This window comes from Bubalus bubalis, chromosome 12 (assembly GCF_019923935.1).
Source record: "Bubalus bubalis isolate 160015118507 breed Murrah chromosome 12, NDDB_SH_1, whole genome shotgun sequence".
Taxonomy (NCBI): domain Eukaryota; kingdom Metazoa; phylum Chordata; class Mammalia; order Artiodactyla; family Bovidae; genus Bubalus; species Bubalus bubalis.
The window spans coordinates 87,881,725-87,905,972 of NC_059168.1; the positions used below are offsets into that span (position 1 = coordinate 87,881,725).

Sequence of the window (24,248 nt, forward strand, 5' to 3'; positions counted from 1 at the left end):
TGGAGAGCCACCACATCCTGCCCCACCCCGCCCTCTCACCTACTATTGGGGTCCAGCTGCCCCAAGGCTGGCGCCGTGGTTGCACTGGTTCAGTGCCCCTTCCCGTGGTTCATACCTGGAGGGCAGGAGCCGGCCTAAAGCCAGCCCCCTGGGCTTGTTATGGAGCAGCTGGTTCACCAACCAGAGGGTGCTGCTGGAGTGAGAGGTTACGGGGTGAGTTGGGGGTGGCAGGGGTGAGGGAGGCTGGACGGTGAGGTCATGGGGGCAGTTCTTCTCAAAGAGATGTTCCGTAGGGGGAGTGCTCAGGGACTTGAGATCCCCATGTCCCCGAGGCATCATTTCCCAGCCCACACACCTCACGGAGACCTGTCAGTGTCCACCTGCTGATACATTATCTACATTTTCCCTTTGGTTCCACAAACTCATCCAGAAAGCCTGTCAAAATCCCTAGGGAAGAGCCAATCTGTGCTCAGGAGTAGCTCAGAATGTCAAAAAACTCAAAGGCGAGGCTTAACGTATAGACAATGTTCTTAGAACCACAGCAACCTGGATTTTCCCAGTACTGGGAACGCTGGAAACAAATTTAACTATTGAGAGATGAGAGTGCAGTTTTTCGTGCATGGTATCTTAGAAGGTGTCAGGAAGTCTAGTGAGTCTCATCTCATTTTTAATATTGTTGCTCAGGGATTCTTAACCATGTTTTGCGTTACAGTCCTTTTTGGCAGGTAAGACCTACGATTCTTTTCTCACAATATGTTTAGATTGATAAAATAAATATGATTACAAAAGACACCAAATACTTTGCCAACAAATGTGCATATATTCAAAGCTGTTGTTTTTCCAGTAGTCATGTATGGATATGAGAGTTGGACTATAAAGAAAGCTGAGAGCCAAAGAATTGATGCTTTTGAACTGTGGTGTTGGAGAAGACTCTTGCGAGTCCCTTGGACTGCAAGGAGATCAAACCAGTCAATCCTGAAGGAAATCAGCCCTGAATATTCATCGGAAGGACTGATGCTGAAGCTGAAGCTCCAATACTTTGGCCACCCGATGCCAAGAGCCGACTCATTAGAAAAGACCCTGATGCTGGGAAAGACTGAAGGCAGAGAAGGGGACGACAGAGGATGAGATGGTTGGATGGCATCACCGATTGGATGGACATGCGTTTGAGTAAGCTCTGGGAGATGGTGAAGGACAGGGAAGCCCGGCGTGCTACAGTCCATGGGGTTGCAAAAGAGTCAGACACAACTGAGTGACTGAACAACAACAACAAAAGACACCATAATATTAAAATGCACTCATTAAAATATAAGTAAAAGAACACCACAACAATAATAACAACAAAAGAAAGCCTGTCAAATCCTTGCTGATTTTTCAGATGGTTCATTATGATGAAAGCCCCGGATCCCATACTGGGGCCATAGATCCCTATGAAACCACAGATTCCAGTTCCCCTGTTGCTCTCACAAACAGTCCTACTAAAAGGCCACCTGCTCTCCTGTGCAGGTCCTCAACAGATTGTTTGACACTGAAAAAGGACATTAACATTTGAAGTCACTTATCTGGACACACTGGGACAAAACCGAAGATTGAGAATGGTGTTTCATTGGCATCAGCTACGGAGATATTTTTAAAATCTCCAGCAAGAGTCCAGTTTTGATTTTTTTTAATGAACTAAGGATGATGATTCTGATGTACCAAGTTTGGGCATTATTGAAAAGCATCTCCTAACGAATCAATCTGACAACTTATGGAAAAAGCCAACAAAGAGCCAACATCCAGTCCCACATCAGGTGTGGATGCCTGGGACCATGAGAGGGCACCCAAAGTGTGTGATAGAGTCTTAAATTGTGCTTTTTCTTCCTTGAAGGCTTGCCAAGACCACTCACTACTCTAAACCAGGTGAGGGAAACTGGTGTGGAATAAGGATGGAGTGAACTTATAGTAGGGGAGAGACAGGCTAAACATGCTTTAACAAGTACTTTCTAGTACCTCCTGTGCCCCAGGACTGTAGACTAAGAAGTTAATAGAGTTAATAGAAGTTAACAGAAGATGAATCATGAACTCTTCTTGAGGTCACACAGAAAGCTACACAAGAGAGGACCTCTTAGACTGCCTCCTAAAAGACAAAAAGAATTCATCTGTCGGACTCAGCTGGACAAGAGGTGGAGAGGAATATCCAGGGGGAGAGAGAACAGCATTCTGGAAACAAAGTGGAGATGAGATCGAGTATGGCCCGATGTTCCAGGAACTGAACTTGCCAGCCTGGGATGGGGGCAGGGGAGAGTGGTGCACAGTAGGATGACAAGATGTTTGGCAGGGGCCAGCTCGTGTGTTAAGTTCTATTTGGGAATTTGTTCTATGGAAACGGAAGGCTGCTGAGAAGTTTAATCCAAGTGACATGATCCCCAATCTCCTGGGGAAACAGTGGGGCGCCAGCAGAGGCAGGGGAGGGTAATTGGGGGCTTTTGATATAGTCCTGCTGGGGAGCTTCTGAAGCCTTTAAGCAGATCAGGGGTGATGAAAGTGGCTATCGTCAGGCAGTGGGCTGACTGGGTGACATCAGGGAGGGGCAGAGGAGGGGGTGTGTATCTTCCCAATTCCTGTCGTCCGTGGAGGGAGACAGGAGGCAGGTCCCCTGCCAGCGTCAGTACACCAGGGTCACATCAGGTGTGATCACACCAGAGAATCACACCAGGTCGAAGGCTGAGGATTCCAGCGCTGAGCTTTAAACCCTGGAAACAATCAACCAATTTGAGGGAGGCGAAATGCGAGAAAAATTAGGAGAATCAGTCACAGAAGCCCAGGGAAGGGAATATTCCAGGAGGCAGTGGTCAAGGAAACTGTGAGTGGAAAAGCTGTCAGTCACGTTTGGCCGCAGGCAGGTCAGAGGTCCCTTGTGCGGAGGCCGGGGTGAGGCTGGGCTGCGGTATTGCTGGGGGGGCGGGGGGTGTGGAAATAAGAAAGCGGGCAGGCGGTGGCTCTGGGCCCCAGGATTACAGACCCCGCAGGGGCTCTGGGTTCGGGAGGGATTTCAGCCGGCCTCCACAGGCAATGTGTTTTGAAGTTAAAGACTGCGGTTTATTTCCCTGCATAAGCTTTGGTGATAATGGTGAGCAGGGATAATAAACTCGCCAGAATATGAAGAGTGACAGTGACGATGAGTTATGTACTGTCTGGGGCGCTTGCCAAAATACATCTATTTGGAGGTTGGAGAGAATGTGCAGAGGGAGATTTGCCTCTCCGGCGCCCGCAGCCCCGCCTCCTTCAGGCTCCCGGGTCAGCCGGCAGGGGGCGTGGCCAGCCGTCTCCCCGCCCCGCAGCCTAGCGTCACGTGATCTGTCAGTTCTGGGCGATAGCTTGAAAATGGCCGCCGGGTGTGGTGAGGGGAACGCGTCGAAAGCCGCCGTCACCCCCTTTCTAGACTTCTGACAGCACCTGCGGCAAAGCGGCTCCTTTCCGCCTCAGCGGTGGGCGCCGTTCTTGGGCCAGGTTGTGAGACGGTCAGTGTGGTGGTCCTCGGGGAGGGGCGGTGTCTGTGTGTCTGTGTGTGTGTGGTGAGGGGGGCGAGGCCGGTAGGAAAGAAGCCCTGGTTTGTAGGGGGAAGTCGCCGAGCGGGGAGAGACGGCGGCGGTCGGGCTGGGCGGGAGCGAAGGCCAGCTGAGGAAGGGTGAGGCCGCGTGTGGGGAAGGGAGCGTGGGCGGGTGAGGAGGAGGCGACGCAGAGCGCGAGGCTGGGTCGGGGAAGGTAGGGGGCGGGCGGGGGCTCGGGGCTTGGTTCTTGGGGCGGATCCGCGCCTGCCGGGGGCTCTGGGACGGCCTCGGACTTGCTGTCCCAGGTGGTCAGCCTCTCCTGGGGCTGCGATGGAGGATGTGTGTGAGGTTGTTTTTTTTTTTTTTTGGTTCGTTTGTTTTTCACGGGGCAGCCGGAGGCACACCCACCACCACCTTGAGAACCAGCCACCTTGGGCGGTCGCGCGAAGGCAGGCGTCCCAGGTTCCTTTCCCTGGGCTTTCCAAGGGCGTGGTGGTTGGGTTTTCTCGTTTTTTGTTTTCTCACCGGGCTCCATTGTCCACTGCAGGCCGTTATTTCAGCTAAGTATCAGCGAGCCATTGATTACGATGCTTCCATGATTTCTTTATAACGAAGCGACTTCTTTGTCAGCCATTGACGTTCGGTTAGTTTTCTTTCAGATTGCTTTGACATATAGAAAGGTTTAAACCTATTATTATTTAAACCTCTTTTATTAATAACTATGGAGCCGTCTTTGGTAGCCGCTAGGGACACCGGTTAAAAATGTGGCTTTCTTAGCCTTACCCTCAGAATTCCCATTCAGCAGACCTGGGGTGTGGCTCAGGATTCCTACCCCCCATCTCCACCTTCCGACGGGTAATGTTAATGCGTTTTGACAGTGCCTCAACTTGGAAGACACTGAGGGTGAGACGTCTAAATTTTTTTTTAAGCGCCTGAGGAGATCTGATGCAGAGCCAAGGTTGAGAAATGCGGCGGCAAGGTTGTGTTCTTTGTTCTCTAGCTTTACCAGCATGGAAACCTTCATCAGAATCATTTTGCGGTGCTTGTTAAAATGTCAGTTCTGGGCCCCAGATCTACTGATCTACTGGGGGAAAAGCCCAAGGAATCTGTATATTGGCAAGCTTCCCCAGCAACTTTGCATACAAGTTTGAGAACCTTTGTTTTACACTCTGAGTGATTTCCAGATTTGTTTTTCCTAATCCGACTGCAAGGGGATCCAACCAGTCCATTCTAAAGGAGATCAGTCCTGGGTGTTCTTTGGAAGGACTGATGCTAAAGCTGAAACTCCAGTACTTTGGTCATCTCATGCGAAGAGTTGACTTATTGGAAAAGACTCTGATGCTGGGAGGGATTGGGGGCAGGAGGAGAAGGGGACGACAGAGGATGAGATGCTGGATGACATCACCGACTCGATAGACTTGAGTTTGAGTGAACTCCGGGAGTTGGTGATGGACAGGGAGGCCTGGCGTGCTGCCATTCATGGGGTCGCAAAGAGTCGGACAGGACTGAGCGACTGAACTGAACTGAATCCTAGGTGGATTCTCCAATTGAGGTTTTTTTGGAGCACCTCACATTCAGCCTGGTCTTGTTCACCTAGCAAAGGTGGTGAGGAAGGAGGGGGCAGTAACCAAGCAGAGGAAAGTCCTGAAGCTTTCTCCTGACTTTGCTTTTTGTTAATGGGACCACCATCTTCCCATCACCAGTGTTTGGTATCTAGTCATCTTTGACCTGGTCTTTCATTTCCAATCACATAATGTTTAAAATTTCTACATCCAGAATCTTTGTTCTAGATATGGTCGAAGGGTCCAGTATGGGGGATTTTATCCTGTTCAAGTTCCTGTCTCTCATTTCTTCTCCATCCCTACCACCTGTCCCCTCTCCCTTAGGCTGTTTTGGTGGTTTCCTGACTGTCTGTCTCTAGGGTTCTGATTCCAGGCAGCACACGCTACTGGGGGAAGCTTTACCTGGGATCATATGAGTGTCCATCCCCCTTTTCCCTGCTTTTGCTCAAGTTCTTTGTCAGTTTCTCTGTTACTGTGTTAGTCAGGGCTGTTTAGAAGGCAGGGAACAGAGATTTACTCTTTTACCTCAGGGAAAAGGTAATTTATAGGACTGACTGAGAATCAGCCAGAAATTGGGATCTAAAGCAGCTCCCACCTTCTGTAGCTCTCTCAGCAGCCTCATTTGTTTTCTCTGGAGAAGTCATTTTCTTGGTTCATATCTGTTGAGTCCTCTCTCTGCTGCCTGGCTGCCTCAAAACTGTGACATTTTGTTCTTGGCCTGTAATGACTGGGTATCTGGTTTCTAATTTCCAGGTTTAGAGAGAGGAATCTGATTGGCTAAGCTTATCTTGTTGAACAGTCACATGTCCTCATATGCTCATACCTGGATATGGCTGATGGTAGTAGAGAAAGGAGGGAGAGAGCAGGCCCTAAGCTGGTCTGGGAGGAGGGTGGGTGGTCAGGGAAACCTCCCTGGGGGAAGGGACTTTGAAATTGAGACCTCTAGGCTGTCTCTGGGCGGAGGCGGTGGGAGTGGGGGTGGTGGGATGAGTTGGGCAAATGAATTTGTCCGGAGGAGGGGAAGATCCTGGTCTTCTAAAGGTGAAGGGGAGAATGGTTTGAAGCTTACAGGTAATTTCTGAGTGACAAGAGCAGAGGATGCTCTCATATGGAGAATGGGTGTGTCTGTGTGTGTGTGTGCGCGTGCGTGCACGCGCACTCTCATGTGGAGAATGGGGGTCTGTGTGTCTGTTTTGAGATAGGTGAGAATAGTGTGTATTTGAGATAGGTGAGAATAGAACCTGTTTAAAGGATTCATTTAAGAGGGAAAGCAGAGATGAAAGAAACCTCTGAGGGAGGGATGGGGCCCTTCCAAAAACATCATCTGATTTATGGGCACACGCGATCAAACTCTTGATTTGTTAGAAGTCTGGATGATGGGAGTCATTTATAACTGTCAGCTGTGGCAGATGGTTTTGTCTTGTTCAGTTAATAAAATGTGATGTGACTTGATCAAATTCAGTTCAGACAATATTTATCAGTTCTTTTCATATGCACGTGGCCTTCCCTGGTGGCTCAGACGGTAAAGCATCTGTCTACAATGCGGGAGACCTGGGTTCAATCCCTGGGTTGGGAAGATCCCCTGGAGAAGAAAATGGCAACCCACTCCAGTATTCTTGCCTGGAAAATCTCATGGAAGAGGAGCCTGGTAGGCTACAGTCCATGGGGTCGCAAAGAGTCGGACACGACTGAGCAACTTCACTTTCACTTTCATATGCATAAGAAACTGTTTTAGGTACTTCTGAATTTGTGAAGGTGAGACTTGTGAAGTTGCTCCTATTAAGAAATTTAACAGTAAAGAAGCGACGGGTGGATGAATGCAGAGGTTACCAGATTTCAGGCATGTAATGTTCAGCAATCAGTAAGGTCTGCCCTATTATCCGCCCTCCCCCCCCAATACACAAAGCAGAGCAGCATCTAATGCAGCGCTCCCCAACCTTTTTGGCACCAGAGACCAGTTTCATGGAAGATAGATTTTCCACGGATCCAGGGGTGGGAGACGGTTTCGGGATGATTCTCATAGGGAGCCCACAACCTAGATCCCTCGTGAGCATGGTTCACAGTAGGGTTCATGCTCCTGTGAGAATCTGATGCCCCTCCTGATCTGATGGAGGTGGAGCTCAAGTGGTAATACCAGTGCTGGGGAGTAGCCTCAAGTACAGATGAAACTTCCTTCGCTCACCTCCTGCTGTGTGGCCTGGTTCCCAACAGGCCCCAGTATGGGGGTGAGGGACCCCTGACCTAATGAACCCACACGTACCCATCCCCCAAGTCCAGCCAACAGTTATCAATATTTTACCAATTTTATTTTGGCTGTTTGTTCCCCCAGTACCCCTTTTCTCCTCCAGTAATTTAAAGAGCGCCGAGCCTCTGTAGGGCAGGAATAGTGTATTGTTCAACCTACCAGTGATAACCTGAAGCATAGTGCATTGCAGATTATAGCCTTTCAGCAGACCACTGTTAGATCGGACTGTTCTTCAATTACAGCAGTGTAGAATTGCATGCGTTTTCTCAGTTATATAACAAAGATCATCTTTCCTTACTAGATTTGTTTAAAGAGTATCTTTCTGGTAGCTTAAGGCGTGCAGCTTCAATTTCTAAGTTGGTTTTATAAAAAATTTTATTACCATTTTCTGCTTAATCTTAGTCTCAAGGAATCTGTGTCTGAAGTCTTAATCTTAGTCACTATCTATGATTGATGACTGTTAAGTTTTATGTGTCTTAAAGTGATATACATACAATCCACATAATGGATTGGGGAGAGAGGTAACAAGATTTGAAAATCTAAGATTTTCAGTTTTTTAACTAATTGGTCAATGTCTGTTACTACTTTTCTTTACTCATTCTAGTCTTGTGGGATTTTGTGTTGAGAAAAATATTTGATCCAAATAAGGACTTTGTCAGACATATGTCAGACAGTGTGTGTGTGTGTTTACAAAGCAATTGTAAACTTACAGTCAACTTGTAAGAATAGTACAAAGAACTCTCTTCTATGCCTTAACCAGATTCACCAGGTGTAAAATTAAAAGTTAGGGTGCACATGGTCTCTGTAATTATATTCATATTAATTTAATGTGGGAGAGACCTACGTGTGCAGGTCTGGTGGAGGAGGAATTTAGACAGAAAAGCTAGCCAGAGGCCTGGACGTGGCACAGTGCTTGGCGTGTTCAAGCAATGACGAGGTGAGGGAGAGGGGTAGGAGATGAGGTCAGCAATGTTAACACCCTGTCACTTACAGTCATCTAGGCCAAGGTCAAACATTCGATTTTTACCTTGAAGGCTCTAGGAAGCCACTGGAGGACTTTGAGCAAGGAAGGATGGAATCTGACTCAGGACTGCTTAAGGTGTGGTTCTTCAGTCAGCAGCCACAGAGGTAGCATCACCTGGGAGCTTGTTAAAGCTGCCGGGGCTGCATCTGGACCTACTTGTCAGAATCTCCAAGGAAAGGGCCCAGACATCTGTTTCACCAGCTCTCCAGGTGATTCTGATGAATATGATGATTTAAGAAGCTCTGGCCCAGCCTACATTTTCAAAAGATATCTATGGTTGCCTTGTGGAGGACAGACCATCAGGAAGGCAAAAAGAGAGGTAGGGAGAGCAGTTGGGATCTAGGTGAGAGGTCACAGTGACTGGGCCAGGGTGGTTGTGATGGAGGTGGTGAGTAGGAATCAGATGTGAAATATATTTTATAAGTAGAACCAAGAGGTTTTCTTGTAGATTGAATGTAGAGTGTAAGAGGAGGTGATGAGTCATTCATAATTCCAAGGTTTGGGCCTTAGAAGGATGGAGCTGGAGTGGCTATTTACTGATTGGGATTATATAGCAGGGGGAACAGTGTAGTGCTTTCTCTTGTTTGTGGGTGATGAGGGGTGAGTTTGGGGTTGGATCTGGAGTTTGGGGATATGGATGAGTTAAGGCAGGGAAGCCTGGTGTGCTGCAGTTCATGGGGTTTCAGAGTTGGACACAGCTTAGTGACTGAACAACAATAATGAGTTAAGAGTGAGATGAGTTTGAGTCTTGGGAAGAGGGGGTTGCACATTTTGACAGCTGAGCTTTGGGGCCTTGTTTTCACTCCTGCCAGTGGAGGTGTATTTGTACAAGCCTAAGGTTAGGAAAGATATAGTTAGTAGTATCTTTTTTTCCTCAATCCCAAATTACATGTATTTTGTCTAATCTGCTTTAACAGGTATTGGAATAAAGAAAACTATAGCTTTCTGTGAAAATGTCAGTTCTGATATCACAGAGTGTAATAAATTATGTAGAAGAAGAAAACATTCCTGCTTTGAAAGCTCTTCTTGAAAAATGCAAAGATGTTGATGAGAGAAATGAGGTAAGACCAAGATTCTGAAGTTTAGTTCTTCTTACAGATGTTTGTGGACTACCTACTAAGTAAGTGCAAGGCACTGTGCTAAAAGGGTAAAGGTAAGTAAGAAATACATAGTTCTCACCCTCAGTAACATTGACATAACTTCTCACAGTTAAAAGTACTTTGAATTCTGTACCTTTGAAATACACCTGAATTTCTATAAATGACTGAACATTGAATTAAGGATTTAGATTTTTGATTGAAAATTGTGGTTGACTTTTTTTCCAGATAGAATAATCACTATTCAGAAATGATTCAAGAATTATTACCGAAATCAAAAGTATTTCTAGAAAACTTTAGAAGGGCTTCTAATCGCAATCTTTTTATGAAAGATGAACCAGAAAAAATAGATTAACCAGACACTATTAGGGCTTTTTGAAATATTTTCTTTATTGGAGCCTCAGCTGTCTTCCTTAATTGTTTATTATACACACCTTGAGGTTTTAAAGACCTGCATCTTTAAGAGATGGCTAAATAGGTTGTGTGTTCTGTTTACTAAGATTGGGGAGTAAATATTTATTGTTTTCATTAACTTGTATTAGATATTTCTGTTCAACAATCCTAGCAGATAAAATGGTAATTTTATCATGAACGGCTGAGCTGCAACATTTTAGGGACTAATAAACTTTTTGTATGAATTTTTTAAGTGGCAAAGTATGTACATTTTATAAAACTTAAGAAAAATAATTCTTTTTATTAGAACTATAGTTTCAATACAGTGTAATTTTTTTTGCCTGTGAATAAGATGAATAAGGACTGATTTTATTTTTATAAAAATGTATATGTATGTATATATGTGCACTTATGTGTGTGTAGACCTGCAGGATTTTCTTTATGATTTTTTTTTACAGTGGGGAAAAAGTAAAATTTACTGTCTTAACCTAGTGTACTGTTGAGTAGTGTTCAGTAGTATTAAGTAATTCACATTGTTGTGAAATATCTCCAGAATTTTTTCAAATCTGAAACTCTATAACCATTATACAATTGCCTGTTCCCCCCACCCCAGCCCTGGTAACTACTGTTACACTTTCTGTCTTTGTGAATTTGACTACTCTAGGCACTGCATATAAGTGGAACTGTGCAGTGTTTGTCTTTTTGTGATTGAGCTTCCCTCATAGCTCAGTTGATAAAGAATCTGCTTGCAGTGCAGGAGACCCTGGTTCAATTCCTGGGTTGGGAAGATCCGCTGGAGAAGAGATAGGCTACACACTTCAGTATTCTTGGGCTTCCTTTGTGGCTCAGCTGGTAAAGAATCCGTCTGCAAAGTGGGGGACCTAGGTTCGATCCCTGGGATGGTAAGATCCCCTGGAGAAGAGATAGGCTACACACTTCAGTATTCTTGGGCTTCCCTTGTGGCTCAGCTGGTAAAGAATCCGTCTGCAAAGTGGGAGACCTAGGTTCGATCCCTGGGATGGTAAGATCCCCTGGAGAAGGGAAAGGCTATCCACTCCAGTATTCTGGCCTGAGAAGTCCATGGACTGTATAGTCCGTGGAGTCGCAAAGAGTTGGACATGACTGAGTGACTTTCACTTATTTCATTTAGTATAACATCCTAAATGACATGTTGGTTCATCCATGTTGGAGTGTGTGACATGATTTCCTTCCATATTAAAGCTGAATACCATTCCATTATATGTAGAAGGGCTTCCCTGATAGCTCAGTTTGTAAAGAATCTGCTTGCAATGAGGAAGACCTGGGTTTAATCCCTGGGTTGGGAATATCCTCTGGAGAAGGGAAGGGCTACCCACTCCTATAGTCTGGTCTAGAGAAATCCATGAACTGTTTAGGCTATGGGGTTGCAAAGAGTTGGACACGACTGAGCGACTTTCACTTTCATATGCAGATACCATGTTGTGTTTATACATGTATCCACTGATAGACATTCAGGTTGTTTCCTTTTCTTGGCTGTTGTGGATAGTGCTGCATGAACATGGGTATGCAAATATTATAAATGTTTTCAAAGCTACTGAATCAACAGTTATTACATTGTTATTATTATTGACAGAGTACCTAATTTTATTAAATACTAGCTGTCATTGAAAAATCATGGTATAAAAATTTTATTAGAGTAATACAATTATGATAACTCATGTTTTATTCAGTATTTATGTAAATATGGTAATGGTTCTGTATACTTAGCTCATTTAATTTGCATAGCAGTTCTGTAAAGAATTATACTTACTTATCTCAACTTACAAATAAATAACTTAATCTCTCAGATTCCGCCTGAAGATACTTCCTGGTGAAATCCACATTAAACGCTGTTCTGTCTAACATCAAACAGGCTATGATTTGTTTATGCCCTTTTGTCTTCCTTTGAGTCTTAAGAATAAGTTCATTTAATGATGATGCCTATATTTTCAGTGTTTATATATTGCACAAACTGTATTTTGGTTAGTTTACATCATTATTCCCTTCTATGATTATGAATAGTTAACAGTTGTTACGCATAAATAAGATTAAAATTTATAATTGGAGATTGTTCATTGTTTTAAAAGAGCTGCTTATGGAAATAGTCATTCTATTGGCATTAATTAATATATTTGGAATAATGATAGTTAAAAAAATTAAGCTTTACTTCATAGATACTTTCTTTGGGAATATTGAGAAATAGCTTCACTTGGAAGGAGAAAAATAATACACAATAAGCACAAAGTTGTATTGATCTTATTCACACAAAGAATGAAGTATATTTGGTAAAAAACTTAACATGTTATCAGGCATGTAGTACATTTAAGGAGTTTTAATGATATTTACCTCTAGTTTAGTATTATGTCAGTTAAAATTGGAGTTTTAAAATAATACTTTGAAGCAACCTGGCATTGTTAAATTATGGCTCAATGTGAAGGTTATAGAGAAAGTAACTTTTTCAAGGCCTTTTTTTTTTTTGTTTTTTTAGCATTTTGCTTCTACAACTTCTGATAAAATTTAATTTTTATAGAATTCTGAAGAGTTGCTTAGACTTTCTTTCCTTCTTTCTCATCTTTAAAAAGTAAAGTACTTAATTACCTCATTTAATGTGTTTGGTTATCAGTTTTCTAAAGGTTTCTTAAATGTTATCAATAAAAGAAAATAATGTGGGGGAAATTGCCTGTTGTCATCCTTAGCATATAATCGGTTGCAATTAGTAAATACCAGTTTTCTCCCTTCTTTCCTTTCTACTTTATTTGTAAACTAGATAAAATTCTTGGCCTCTGAATATTGTCAATGATGGCAAGTCTTTGCCCTTTCTATGAATATTCTCTATGATGGCAGGTCTTTGCCTTTTGTAGAGTAGTAAAGGGCTTTAATTTAACTTTATTTTTGAAAAGAGCAAAAAGTCACTCTCAGCTCTTCTTGATAGGGTATAGTGTTGAGGTTGAACATTATTCTCTTGTTAAAGAAAGTGAAATGGGACTCTTAAGTTCAAGAGATGAATTTTGTCACGTGCTTACAAATAGAGACCCTGAAGGAAAGTTCAAAGGAGAATTTAAAAATGTTTTACTTTCACTATAATTATTGGAAGATGTAGCTATCCTCACAGAGAGTCAGACATGACTGAGCGAATGAGCACAACACAGCACAGCCCTACACAGGTGGGGCTACCTAGGAACTGGGAAGGCCAAAAAGATGATGAATAGGAAATGTTTTTGCATTGTAGCTTCTGGGAAGCATGGTACGTGCTGTGGGGAACTTCAGTTGGCATGGCAGTGTTCTGTTTTGGTGTGTTTTGGTTTGAGGTTCTTACCAGTAGGGTAGGGGTTCTATGAGTTATGTGATCCTACATTTTTTGGGAAAGAAATGGACTTGAGATTTGCTGAGATGTGTGTGGCAGGTTAGGTAGGGAAGGGGCCTTTAGTGATTCACATTGAAGTAAAAGAATCAAGTTGTCATGACTGTTTCTAAGTCACTATCTCTACAACTGTAGTTACTAGATGGATTAAGCCAGAGCTAATAGAAATAAATATGTTTTGTGATAAGGCACAACTTACAAGGTAAATATCATTCTGTCTTTTCGGATTAATTTATGGCAGCCTTTGCTGAGAATCACTTATTTATTTGGATAATGAAGCTACAAAAGGTTAAAGATTGCTTTTGAGTGCATATAACAGCTCCCCAAATAGTGGCTTAATCAAATTAAGGTCTTACTTTTCTCATGTAATGACAAGCTGGAGGAGCCATTCTGAGGTCTCAGGGTATCTTCCCAGGCTCCTTCTGCCCTTCTGGTCACTCCATTGCATGTCAGTTATTCCCATCAGCTGTTTTGATACAACTGCAGCATTGTGTCCACATAGCAGGCAAGAAGGAAAAGTGCACAGGCCAGCTGAGTTGGTCTAATTACCAAGCTTTCCCGGGAGATCTCACTAGAGTGGTAGCATGGATGGTTTCCAACTGCAAGTAAGGCTGAACAATGTAGGTTTTTTTCGCTGAGCAAACTGCCACCCCCAACAAATCCTGTCGCTCTAGATACCGGGTAGACAAATGGTAGTTTCTGCAAGAGAAATTTATGACTATTCATGTCTCATTTAGCTTGTTTCTAGTTAATCATGTTTATACCAACTTTCTTTTTGTATTATGGTTTTTTAATACACATCTAATTTATTTTTTCCCTCATACTCTAAAAGCACCTGTCTTTGCGAACTATCGGAAATGTGCCTGTGACCACAGAAGGTGAACAGAAAGTGTTCAAGTCTTTGGAATTGCAGTTTTGAAAACTGATGTGCAAGTCCTATATCCTTCAGTTCAGTTCTGTCGCTCAGTTGTGTCCAACTCTTTGTGACCCCATGAACTGCAGCACACCAGGCCTCCCTATCACCAACTCCTGGAGTTTACCTAAACTCATGTCCAAGGAGTTGGTGATGCCATCCAACCATCATCCTCTGTTGTCCCCTTCTCCTCCTGCCCTCAGTCTTTCCCAGCATCAGGGTCTTTTCAAAAGAGTCAGCTTTTCGCATCAGGTGGCCAAAGTATTGGAGTTTCAGCTTCAACATCAGTCCTTCCAATGAACACCCAGGATTGATCTCCTTTAGGATGGCCTGGTTGGATCTCCTTGCAGTCCAAGAGACTCTCAAGAGTCTTCTCCAACACCACAATTCAAAAGCATCAATTCTTTGGTGCTCAGCTTTCTTCACAGTCCAACTCTCACATCCATACATGACCACTGGAAAAACCATAGCCTTGACTAGACGGACCTTTGTTGGCAAAGTAATGTCTCTGCTTTTGAATATGCTATCTAGGTTGGTCATAACTTTCCTTCCAAGGAGTAAGCATCTTTTAATTTCATGGCTACAATCACCATCTGCAGTGATTTTGGAGCCCCCCCAAAATAAAGTCTGACACTGTTTGCACTGTTTCCCCATCTATTTCCCATGAGGTGATGGGACCAGATGCCATGAGCTTCGTTTTCTGAATGTTGAGCTTTAAGCCAACTTCTTCACTCTCCACTTTCACTTTCATCAAGAGGCTTTTGAGTTCTTCTTCACTTTCTGCCATAAGGGTGGTGTCATCTGGATATCTGAGGTTATTGATATTTCTCCCGGCAATCTTGATTCCAGCTTGTGCTTCTTCCAGCCCAGCATTTCTCATGATGGCCGCCTCAGACAGCCATTTTGCCTTTTTGCATTTTTTTTTCTTCGGGATGGTCTTGATCCCTGTCTCCTGTAGAATGTCATGAACCTCCATCTGTAGTTCTCAGGTACTCTATCATCAGATCTAGTCCCTTAAATCTATTTCTCACTTCTACTGCATAATCATAAGGGATTTGATTTAGGTCATACCTGAATGGTCTAGTGGTTTTCCCTACTGTCTTCAATTTAAGTCTGAATTTGGCAATAAGGAGTTCATGATCTGAGCCACAGTCAGCTCCAGGTCTTGTTTTTGCTGACTGTGTAGAGCTTCTCCATCTTTGGCTGCAAAGAATATAATCAATCTGATTTTGGTGTTGACCATCTGGTGATGTCCATGTGTAGAGGGTATTTGCTATGACCAGTGCATTCTCTTGGCAAAACTCTACTAGCCTTTCCGCTGCTTCATTCTGTACTCCAAGGCCAAATTTGCCTGTTACTCCAGGTGTTTCTTGACTTTCTACTTTTACGTTCCAGTCCCCTCTAATGAAAAGGATATCTTTTTTGGCTCTTAGTTCTAAAAGGTCTTGTGGGTCTTCATAGAACTGTTCAACTTTAGCTCCTTCAGTGTTACGGGTCGGGGCATAGACTTGATTTACCATGATATTGAATGGTTTGCTTTGGAAACGAGCAGAGATCATTCTATATCCTTAGGGCCATGGATTCACCTAGTTGGCTTTAATTTATATATTACACCAATGGATTTTTTTATCCCAGTTAATTAGAAGGCAGAAACATGCTGTAGAAAGGAAGTCAGAGACATTAGCGCTGACAGAGGCAAGGCTGGTATAATGATTGATGTCTGTAGTTATGACTCAGAATCATAAACATAATGTTTAAGTTAATCTGTTTAATAAGTAGCAATGTGCATGTTACTTAAAAAAAAACGGTTATCATAAAGTTATAATAAAATATAAATTTAAAGGATAAACTTTTCACCTGGAAAATCTACTTATGCATAATATCTCATTCTGTAGTGACTCTGGTTGAATGACATGTGACTACCACGTGTAATTTAGCATCCATCATTATATGAGTGTCTGTATGTAACTTGATTTACTTGTGTACCTTAATTCAGTCTTTGTGTTTCTCTATACTTGTATTCTTACAGTAGCATGTGTTGTTACTAGGATTATTTGCTTGTTCATCTGTTGCCATTAGTAGATTTGTAAATTCTTCTGTACTTTGCTCACTCATTTACTCATTTACAAATATGTGAACACCTGTGTGGCAGTCACTGCACCTTACGGGGGAGTTTCAGCATTCAACAAAACAGACATGCTTCCCACCCTTGGGGAGTTTAGGGCCTTTAGAGGAAACACAATAATAGTTGTTCATCATGCAAATAAAAGTGTAAGTACAAACAAGGATTAGCATGGTACACGACATTAGAGTGGGTTAGCAAGGCTCCCCTGCTGGGTTGGTGTTTGACCCAAGAGATGCCAGGTGGGAAATAGTTAATTGGGTGGGGTAGAGGGATCTAGAGGTGCGAAAGAGCTTGCGTACAGTTTGAGGGCAGATGTGAGGAGGAAATGGCCTGGCATAGGTTTCAAGGTAGATTTTCATGGACCGCAGGCCGTGTAAGGACTTCGGTTCTTACCCAGAAGAGCCTAGAAAACCATTAAGGATTTTAAGCAGTGGGATATTGTCAAATTAGCATTTAAAAAAAATTACTGATGTTTTCCTGCACATTGATGTACATTCAGTAAGTAGGTGCTTAATCTATCAAATGGAACTTAGGTTTTGGTGTAATTTTTTTCCTCATACCTTGGTATGTTTTGGCACCTTTAGTACTGTCACTGTTAGCCCAGAGCTCCTGGTCTGTTTGATGTCACGGCATGTACAGAAAATGATCGTGTGCGTCCCGGACTTGGGATAGACGAAGCTGACAGCTGGAGGGAACCTGTCCCAGGATCCAGCTGTCCAGGCCCTGCCCCGCAGTCTAAGGGCTGCGGGAGCCCGTGTCTTAACTGCCGTAACTCATTCTGGGGACAGGCTGGACAGCGCTGCTGTAGCTAGTAGGAACTTTAGTGTAATGAGTTAAGGTTGTAAGGGAAGGCTCCAAAAAACTCCATGATATTGCAGCACCTGTATTGTTTTTACTGTTTTACTTTTCTCTCTCTGGTCCTGACAAAAACATCTTATACACACAGCAAAACCACATTGTGTATCATATTCTAGCTGTATTGTTAAAGGATTTGGTTGCCATAGATATTCTGAGATTATTGTGGAGATTGCTTTTCAGTGCCTAGTATTATACATGTTGCTTATTTTGAATAAAATTGCAGTGCCCAAAACAGATTACGAATGCTATTGTAAGAAAAAAAAAAGCATTTTCTCTTCGACTTTCATATTATTAGTAAACGGAAAAGTTGAATTCAGAGGTGTTTGTAAATTAAGTGCTGTAAATAGAGCTTAACATCATGGAAATGTATGGGTGGTATATTTAACTGGTGTTTCAATTAACATGCAGCATCCTGAATGATCTCTCTGTCTCTTCTGTCTCTAGTGTGGCCAGACTCCGTTGATGATAGCTGCTGAACAAGGCAATCTGGAAATAGTGAAAGAATTAATTAAGAATGGCGCTAATTGCAATCTGGAAGATTTGGTATATATTGATTTACTCATTTGCCTTTTTCTTTTCTTTAACTTTGTTGCTTGGTTTTACGAAGTGATTCAGAAGTAATAGATTATAGATTGTACTTCTGCTGTGTATCAACATTACTCAGTAATATGCTAACTCAATTTTTTAAAAAGGGTAGTATAGGAGAGAAATTTTTACCTTCATTGAGCAGTCTCAGCTCTTTGTGTATTTTTTTATGTACAGATAGCACTCACTGAATGAGGAGCACATATAGCCACTCCAGTATTCTTGCCTGAAAAATCCCATGGACAGAGGAGCCAGGTGGGCTACAGTCCATAGGGTTGCAAGGAGTCGGACACGACTGAGTGACTAAGCACGCACACATATACACACACTCAAAATTAAATGCCTGCCTAGAAGATATCCATGTAAGAGTCATACTGCTAAGTAACTCCGCATAATGGTATCTGCTTATTATAAACATCATTACCTAGGATAAGCCAGAAAGATGTGGTCCCTTCTGATACCATTTGTGAAGGATAAATCACTATTCGAGAGGCTTACTTCTCTGTTTCTGAGTAATTATTTTTCAGGGTCACATAGCCATATTTGTTTTTCTGTTTGTCTTTATAATTCAAATTGATGATTCTAAACTGACGATTGTAATTCAATGATCATTTGAATTAAATGACAGTACACGTGAATAAAAGGATAGGATAATTGCAGCCTTTAAAAAATAAAGGCTTTATCACATAGTTTCTGAACACATCACATGGGATGGTTTTAGTTTAATAGTTTGTAAATATGCTTCTTTATTTGATTACAGGCTCTTGAATTTCAATTTATAATAGTGGTTGTAGCCACACAGATTAACTTTGAGGTTTTGATACTCATTTTTTCTCCTTTTTAAAAAACACAGTGATTAAAAGTCCAGTGAAAAGACTGTACAAGAGTTGTGAAGCCATTTCTACATCATTATAGTCAATAGGTAGAGACATAAATTCTTTTTTTTTTTTTTTTAGATAAATTCTTAACTGAGCTTATGCTTCAGTGTTATTTTCAGAGTAGCTTAGAATGTGTCAGATGATGTCAATTTGGTATGATCATCTGGTATGTAAATTCAAATTTAACTGACTTGGGAATGTTATTGTTTGTTTTGAAATAATAACATTTGTGTATGTTTAAGGATAACTGGACAGCGCTTATATCAGCCTCAAAAGAAGGGCACCTGCACGTCGTGGATGAGCTGCTCAAGTGCGGGGCCAGCTTGGAGCACCGGGATATGGTACGGACGTGCTTTACAGTTGTCAGTCAGCTGCAGTCTCAGTAACAGTAATAGATATTTGTGAAGTCTTGTATTTTTGTGTGTCAGGTGACGTTGTTTTTAGGGTCGGGCATTGAAATGACCCTCAGTTCAGTTCAGTCGCTCAGTCGTGTCCCACTCTTTGTGACCCTATGAATCGCAGCACGCCAGGCCTCCCTGTCCATCACCAACTCCTGGAGTTCACTCAGACTCACTTCCATCGAGTCGGTGATGCCATCCAGCCATCTCATCCTCTGTCGTCCCCTTCTCCTCCTGCCCTCAATCTTTCCCAGCATCAGGGTCTTTTCCATTGAGTCAGCTCTTCACATCAGGTGGCCGAAGTATTGGAGTTTCAGCTTCAACATCAGTCCTTCCAGTGAACACCCAGGACTGATCTCCTTTAGGATGGACTGGTTGGATCTCCTTGCAGTCCAAGGGACTCTCAAGAGTCTTCTCCAACACCACAGTTCAAAAACATCAATTCTTCGGCACTCAGCTTTCTTTGTAGTACAACTCTTGCATCCATACATGACCATTGGAAAAACCATAGCCTTGACTAGATGGACCTTTGTTGGCAAAGTAATGTCTCTGCTTTTCAGTATGCTGTCTAGCTTGGTCATAACTTTCCTTCCAAGGAGTGTCTTTTAATTTCATGGCTGCAATCACCATCTGAAGTGATTTTAGAGCCCCCCAAAATAAAGTCTGACACTGTTTCCCCATCTATTTCCCATGAAGTGATGGGACTGGATGCCATGATCTTCGTTTTCTGAATGTTGAGCTTTAAGCCAACTTTTGCACTCTCCTCTTTCACTTTCATCAAGAGGCTTTTTAGTTCCTCTTCATTTTCTGCCATAAGGGTGGTGTCATCTGCATATCTGAGGTTATTGATATTTCTCCCCTCAAGAATGCTTTAAAACCCAAGTGATATAATGTACCTCCTTAGAATACTCTTAATCACATTTTCTGTTTATTTCAGAGTTTAAACTTCTGAAATATTGTTAAGACAACACATTACTGTTTATAATGTATCAATGAAAGAATTGTTTTCTTTAAGGAGAACTTTAAGAGAGACATAGTATAGTTTTGAAAATATTTTCACTGCTTAAAGTTATGGTATTCAGAATAATATAAGTTTATTTTAAAAATGTAGCTGTTCAGATATGCCATCTGTACACATTACAAGTTTCTCAAGATCTGATTCTTAATCATCTTAGTTCTTGTTTGATCTTGGCATGTACCTAAAGCATAGAGGTGAAGAAAAGGATCATGAAGGCTTCTTATTCTACAAAATGTTGAAATTGAACTGCCTTGATAAAACATGTATTACTTTGCTGATGATGCTTTATGAAGTCCAGGTGACCTGAATTTTTAAGAAACTTCATTCCACCACCTTTCATTTAATATTATACTGTACAATATACTTTACACAGTGTTCTTGCTTCTACGGTATTAGACTTATTCTCAAAACTCAGTGAAGGTATTGGTATACTTATTTTTATAGAAAGATACAGAACTATTTGTATCCTTCCTTTTGCTGATAAGAAATGGAAGTACATCGCTATAAAAGTTTAGGGAGAGAAGGTGATGATGTCAGTAACCTAGGCAAAGGATGGATACCTGACAGGCAGGAGGAAAATGTAGTGTTCTTATCTTATTGGCATGTAAAGTAGAAGAGAAATTCATGGAATTACCTAGTTCCCAATATTTTATTAAAAGCACCATACCAGTTTATCAGGTGAATTAATATATTTTTCTATTTTCATAATTCCATTACATTTAGTAATTGAAATTAAAGAAGAGTTCTCTCTGTGTCTCTAAATAAATATCTATATGTAGATATATATTTTAGCATTTCCTTTCCCTGATAGCTCAGTTGGTAAAGAATCCGCCTGCAATACAGGAGACCCCGGTTCGATTCCTGGGTTGGGAAGATCTGCTGGAGAAGGGATAGGTTACCCACTCCAGTATTCTTGGGCTTCCCTTGTGGTGCAGTGATAAAGAATCCGTCTGCAATGTGGGAGACATGGGTTCGATCCCTGGGTTGGGAAGATCCCCTGGAGAAGGGAAAGGCTACTCACTCCGGTATTCTGGCCTGGAGAATTCCATGGACCTGTAGTGTCTGTGGTGTCGCAAAGAATCAGACACGACTGAGTGACTTTCACTTTCACTTTCTTGATTACAAAATGCTTCAGGTTCAGATTCATCATATATTTTCCCTGCCTTATTTCCGTGATTCTTCCTCCTGGAATCAATCAGTTTCCCAAGGGGCCCTATTTCTTGATATTCAAAAGTGATATTTAGAAACCAATAATCTAGTTGTCAGGTATACTTATTGCTACTGGGATGTCTCTGCTTCTTGTCCTCCTCAGTGGATAGATGTAGAAAATACATAACTCTTACATACACGTCACATACGTCTATTCTGTATATCTGTGTGTGTGTGTGTATATATTAATAAAGAGACTCAGTTGATGTGTGTGGGTGTATGTTTTTTTAATTAAAAGACTTAGTTGATAGCTGTGAACCCAGTCTACAGTAAGCCTTCCCCATTTTCTTAATTTGTAACACTCTTCTGACTGTGAGAAATCTGGCTTTCACTATCTACACAGAATATTTATTTATTTGTTCAACTCTAGTAAACAAATAGTTTCAGAATTTCTAACCCATACCCTGAGAGAAACAGATTTGCTACTAAATACAGTGTTTGTATAGGAGAAGGCAATGGCAACCCACTCCAGTACTCTTGCCTGGAAATCCCATGGGTGCAGCAGCCTGGTAGGCTGCAGTCCATGGGGTCGGGAAGAGTCAGACACGACTGAGCAACTTCACTTTCACTTTTCACTTTCATGCACTGGAGAAGGAAATGGCAACCCACTCCAATGTTCTTGCCTGGAGAATCCCAGGGACGGCGGAGCCTGGTGGATTGCCGTCTGTGGGGTCGCACAGAGTTGTACACGACTGAAGCGACTTAGCAGTAGCAGCAGCACAGTGTTTGTATGCAGTTCTTTTTGTCTGTAGCATTACAGAATTCAGTCAAAATACTGCTTTCTGACATTACCTGGATCAGTTTCTAAATAATTGTGTGATATACTTGTAATATAATTAATTTATCTTGATCTGTGTTCTGTCTTTCCTACATTCTAGTTGATTTTTTAAAGATTTACATACAGTAAAATTCACTCTGGCATTCAGTTCTGTGGGTTTTGACACGTTTGTGATGTCATTCATCCACCATAGCTCTGTGCAGAGCAGTTCTATTACATCAACTGTACCCTCATGCCACTTCTTTATAACCATCCCCTCCACCCACTCCCCAGTCCGTGGCTACCACTGTCTGTTTTCCCTTTCCATAGTTTTGCCTTTTTCAGATTAGAGCAACTTATTTTATTTTACCTCTTTTAGTGATGATGAAACAGAATCAAGAGGATTAAGTGGTTTATATTCTTGCATCCAAATTTGGATTGGTCCAAATACTTGTCTTTTTTAAGCAAACAAAACATTCACTTCTTAGTATAATTTGATTACATTTGTCTCTTTTATTGAATTGCATGATAGCTAAAGAGAACACTGCTAAAACTAAGAATGTTGCTTTGTAGCTTAGAAAATAGGAAGTTAGCATGCTATTAATTCATACTTAATGACTTTGCTCGCCCCTGGAAATCATGATCTATATTTGTATCTTCTCTTTTTTTAGCAAGAGGTACGATACCGATCTGGAATTTATAGGATGGGTTTAGATGCAGGAGTTGAATGGGATGGCTGGAATCCCTCTCTGGAAAAAATCTAGACTCACACTAGGAGGAGAATATCTAGGGACATAGAATGTTTGCTGAAGGAAAATATTTAAACAGCCAAAATAAATCTTGGAAATTTAGAAGAGTCCAATATGAATGCTCCCTGTATCAGTTTCCAAAAATATAATACAAACTTTGGAGTAATCATTACTGGACTTAAGAGATTGAACTTTGTCCAGATATGATTGTGTATTTCCATGGGGAGGTTGGGTATTTAGAAGTACATAGTAGTGATTTCATAAAACAGTGGTTTTCATAGAGAATGCTCACAAAAGAAGCTTCATTAATGACATTTTTGTCCTTGGAGACAGTCCAGTGTTTTATTGCCCTCCTCTCCCCCCTTTTTTTTTTCCCTGAAGGGAGGATGGACGGCTCTTATGTGGGCGTGTTATAAAGGCCGTACTGAAGTGGTTGAGCTGCTGCTTTCTCATGGTGCCAATCCAAGTGTTACTGGGCTGGTAAGCGTTAACAAAAAATTCATCTGTAATAGAAGTGGTAAGTTCTTTTAGGAAATACTTAATATTGGTTGTACTTTGGACTTCATATTGGATAAAATGATCTAGATCTTACTAAAAATAATAATTCGGAATGTGATTTCAAAACACAAGGGAATTTTTTTCTGAAGCTAAACTTTTTTTCTCAATTTTTATCAACAAAAAAGCAACTTAAATGTTAATTACAGCTATATAACATTTCAAAAGGAGATTTTGAAATCCTATGTCATCTTGCCTGTGTTCTATGGGTATGTATTCTTAACCTAAGCTCTTTTAATGGAGAGAGACATTTACCAAATACTCATGCCAGTTTTCTGTACATTCTTACTGGTCATAATACATGCATTACTGCTTTGTATGAAGCTTGCTCTGACTGCAGATTAAGTAATCATTTTATTGATGGGGGGACTCCTTTCACAGTGCATATGTATGTCAAATCATCATGTACACTTCAAATACCTTACAGTTTTATTTGTCAATTGTGCCTTAATACAGCTGGGAAAAAATCAGTTTTATTCAGGTTGATAGAAGGATTATAAAGAAAGGTTTCACATTCTTCTTCTTAGTCTTACCTGTTGGCTAGATAATTACATTAAGTGTGTTGAATTTATAAAAATAAATATGTTCATAATATGTATTTATTTAAGGTTGAGTACATCTCAGTTCTCAGTTACATATTATGAGATTTATGTGTGTTTTATATGGTCTGTGACTTGACTTTTTAAAAAAATACTACCTTGTATTGCTCCCTGTGTTATTTACTCTTCTTAGCAAATGTGTGCTATGGATATCAACCTAAAAGACTTTTTCTTTCCCTCCCTCCCTGTCTACCTCCCCGCCCGTCTGACTGTCTCCCAGCAGTACAGTGTTTACCCAATCATTTGGGCAGCAGGCAGAGGCCATGCTGATATAGTGCAACTTTTACTGCAAAATGGTGCCAAGGTCAACTGCTCTGACAAGGTAGGTCAACAGGATCTTCCAGGTTCAGTTCATGTTGTGTCCACTCTGT

The 24,248-nt window shown here is 41.6% G+C and overlaps 1 protein-coding gene across 21 annotated transcripts in view; it reads left to right on the forward strand.

The window, feature by feature from the left end:
* Positions 1–3,335: 3,335 nt before the first annotated feature.
* Positions 3,336–24,248, forward strand: part of KIDINS220 (kinase D interacting substrate 220) — a 96,137-nt gene continuing 75,224 nt past the window's right edge. For 7 of the 21 annotated variants that reach the window (XM_044926285.2, XM_025261586.3, XM_025261590.3 and 4 more), the window contains exons 1-6: positions 3,337–3,503; positions 9,282–9,425; positions 17,574–17,672; positions 18,835–18,933; positions 23,105–23,203; positions 24,098–24,199. In XM_044926285.2, coding sequence (XP_044782220.1) covers positions 9,318–9,425; positions 17,574–17,672; positions 18,835–18,933; positions 23,105–23,203; positions 24,098–24,199 — 507 coding nt within the window. In that variant the 5' untranslated portion in view covers positions 3,337–3,503; positions 9,282–9,317. Of the gene's footprint in view, positions 3,504–8,374; positions 8,684–9,281; positions 9,426–17,573; positions 17,673–18,834; positions 18,934–23,104; positions 23,204–24,097; positions 24,200–24,248 lie in introns of all 21 variants that reach the window. The other 14 variants (XM_006073810.4, XM_006073811.4, XM_044926282.2 and 11 more) reach the window with 4 other exon arrangements.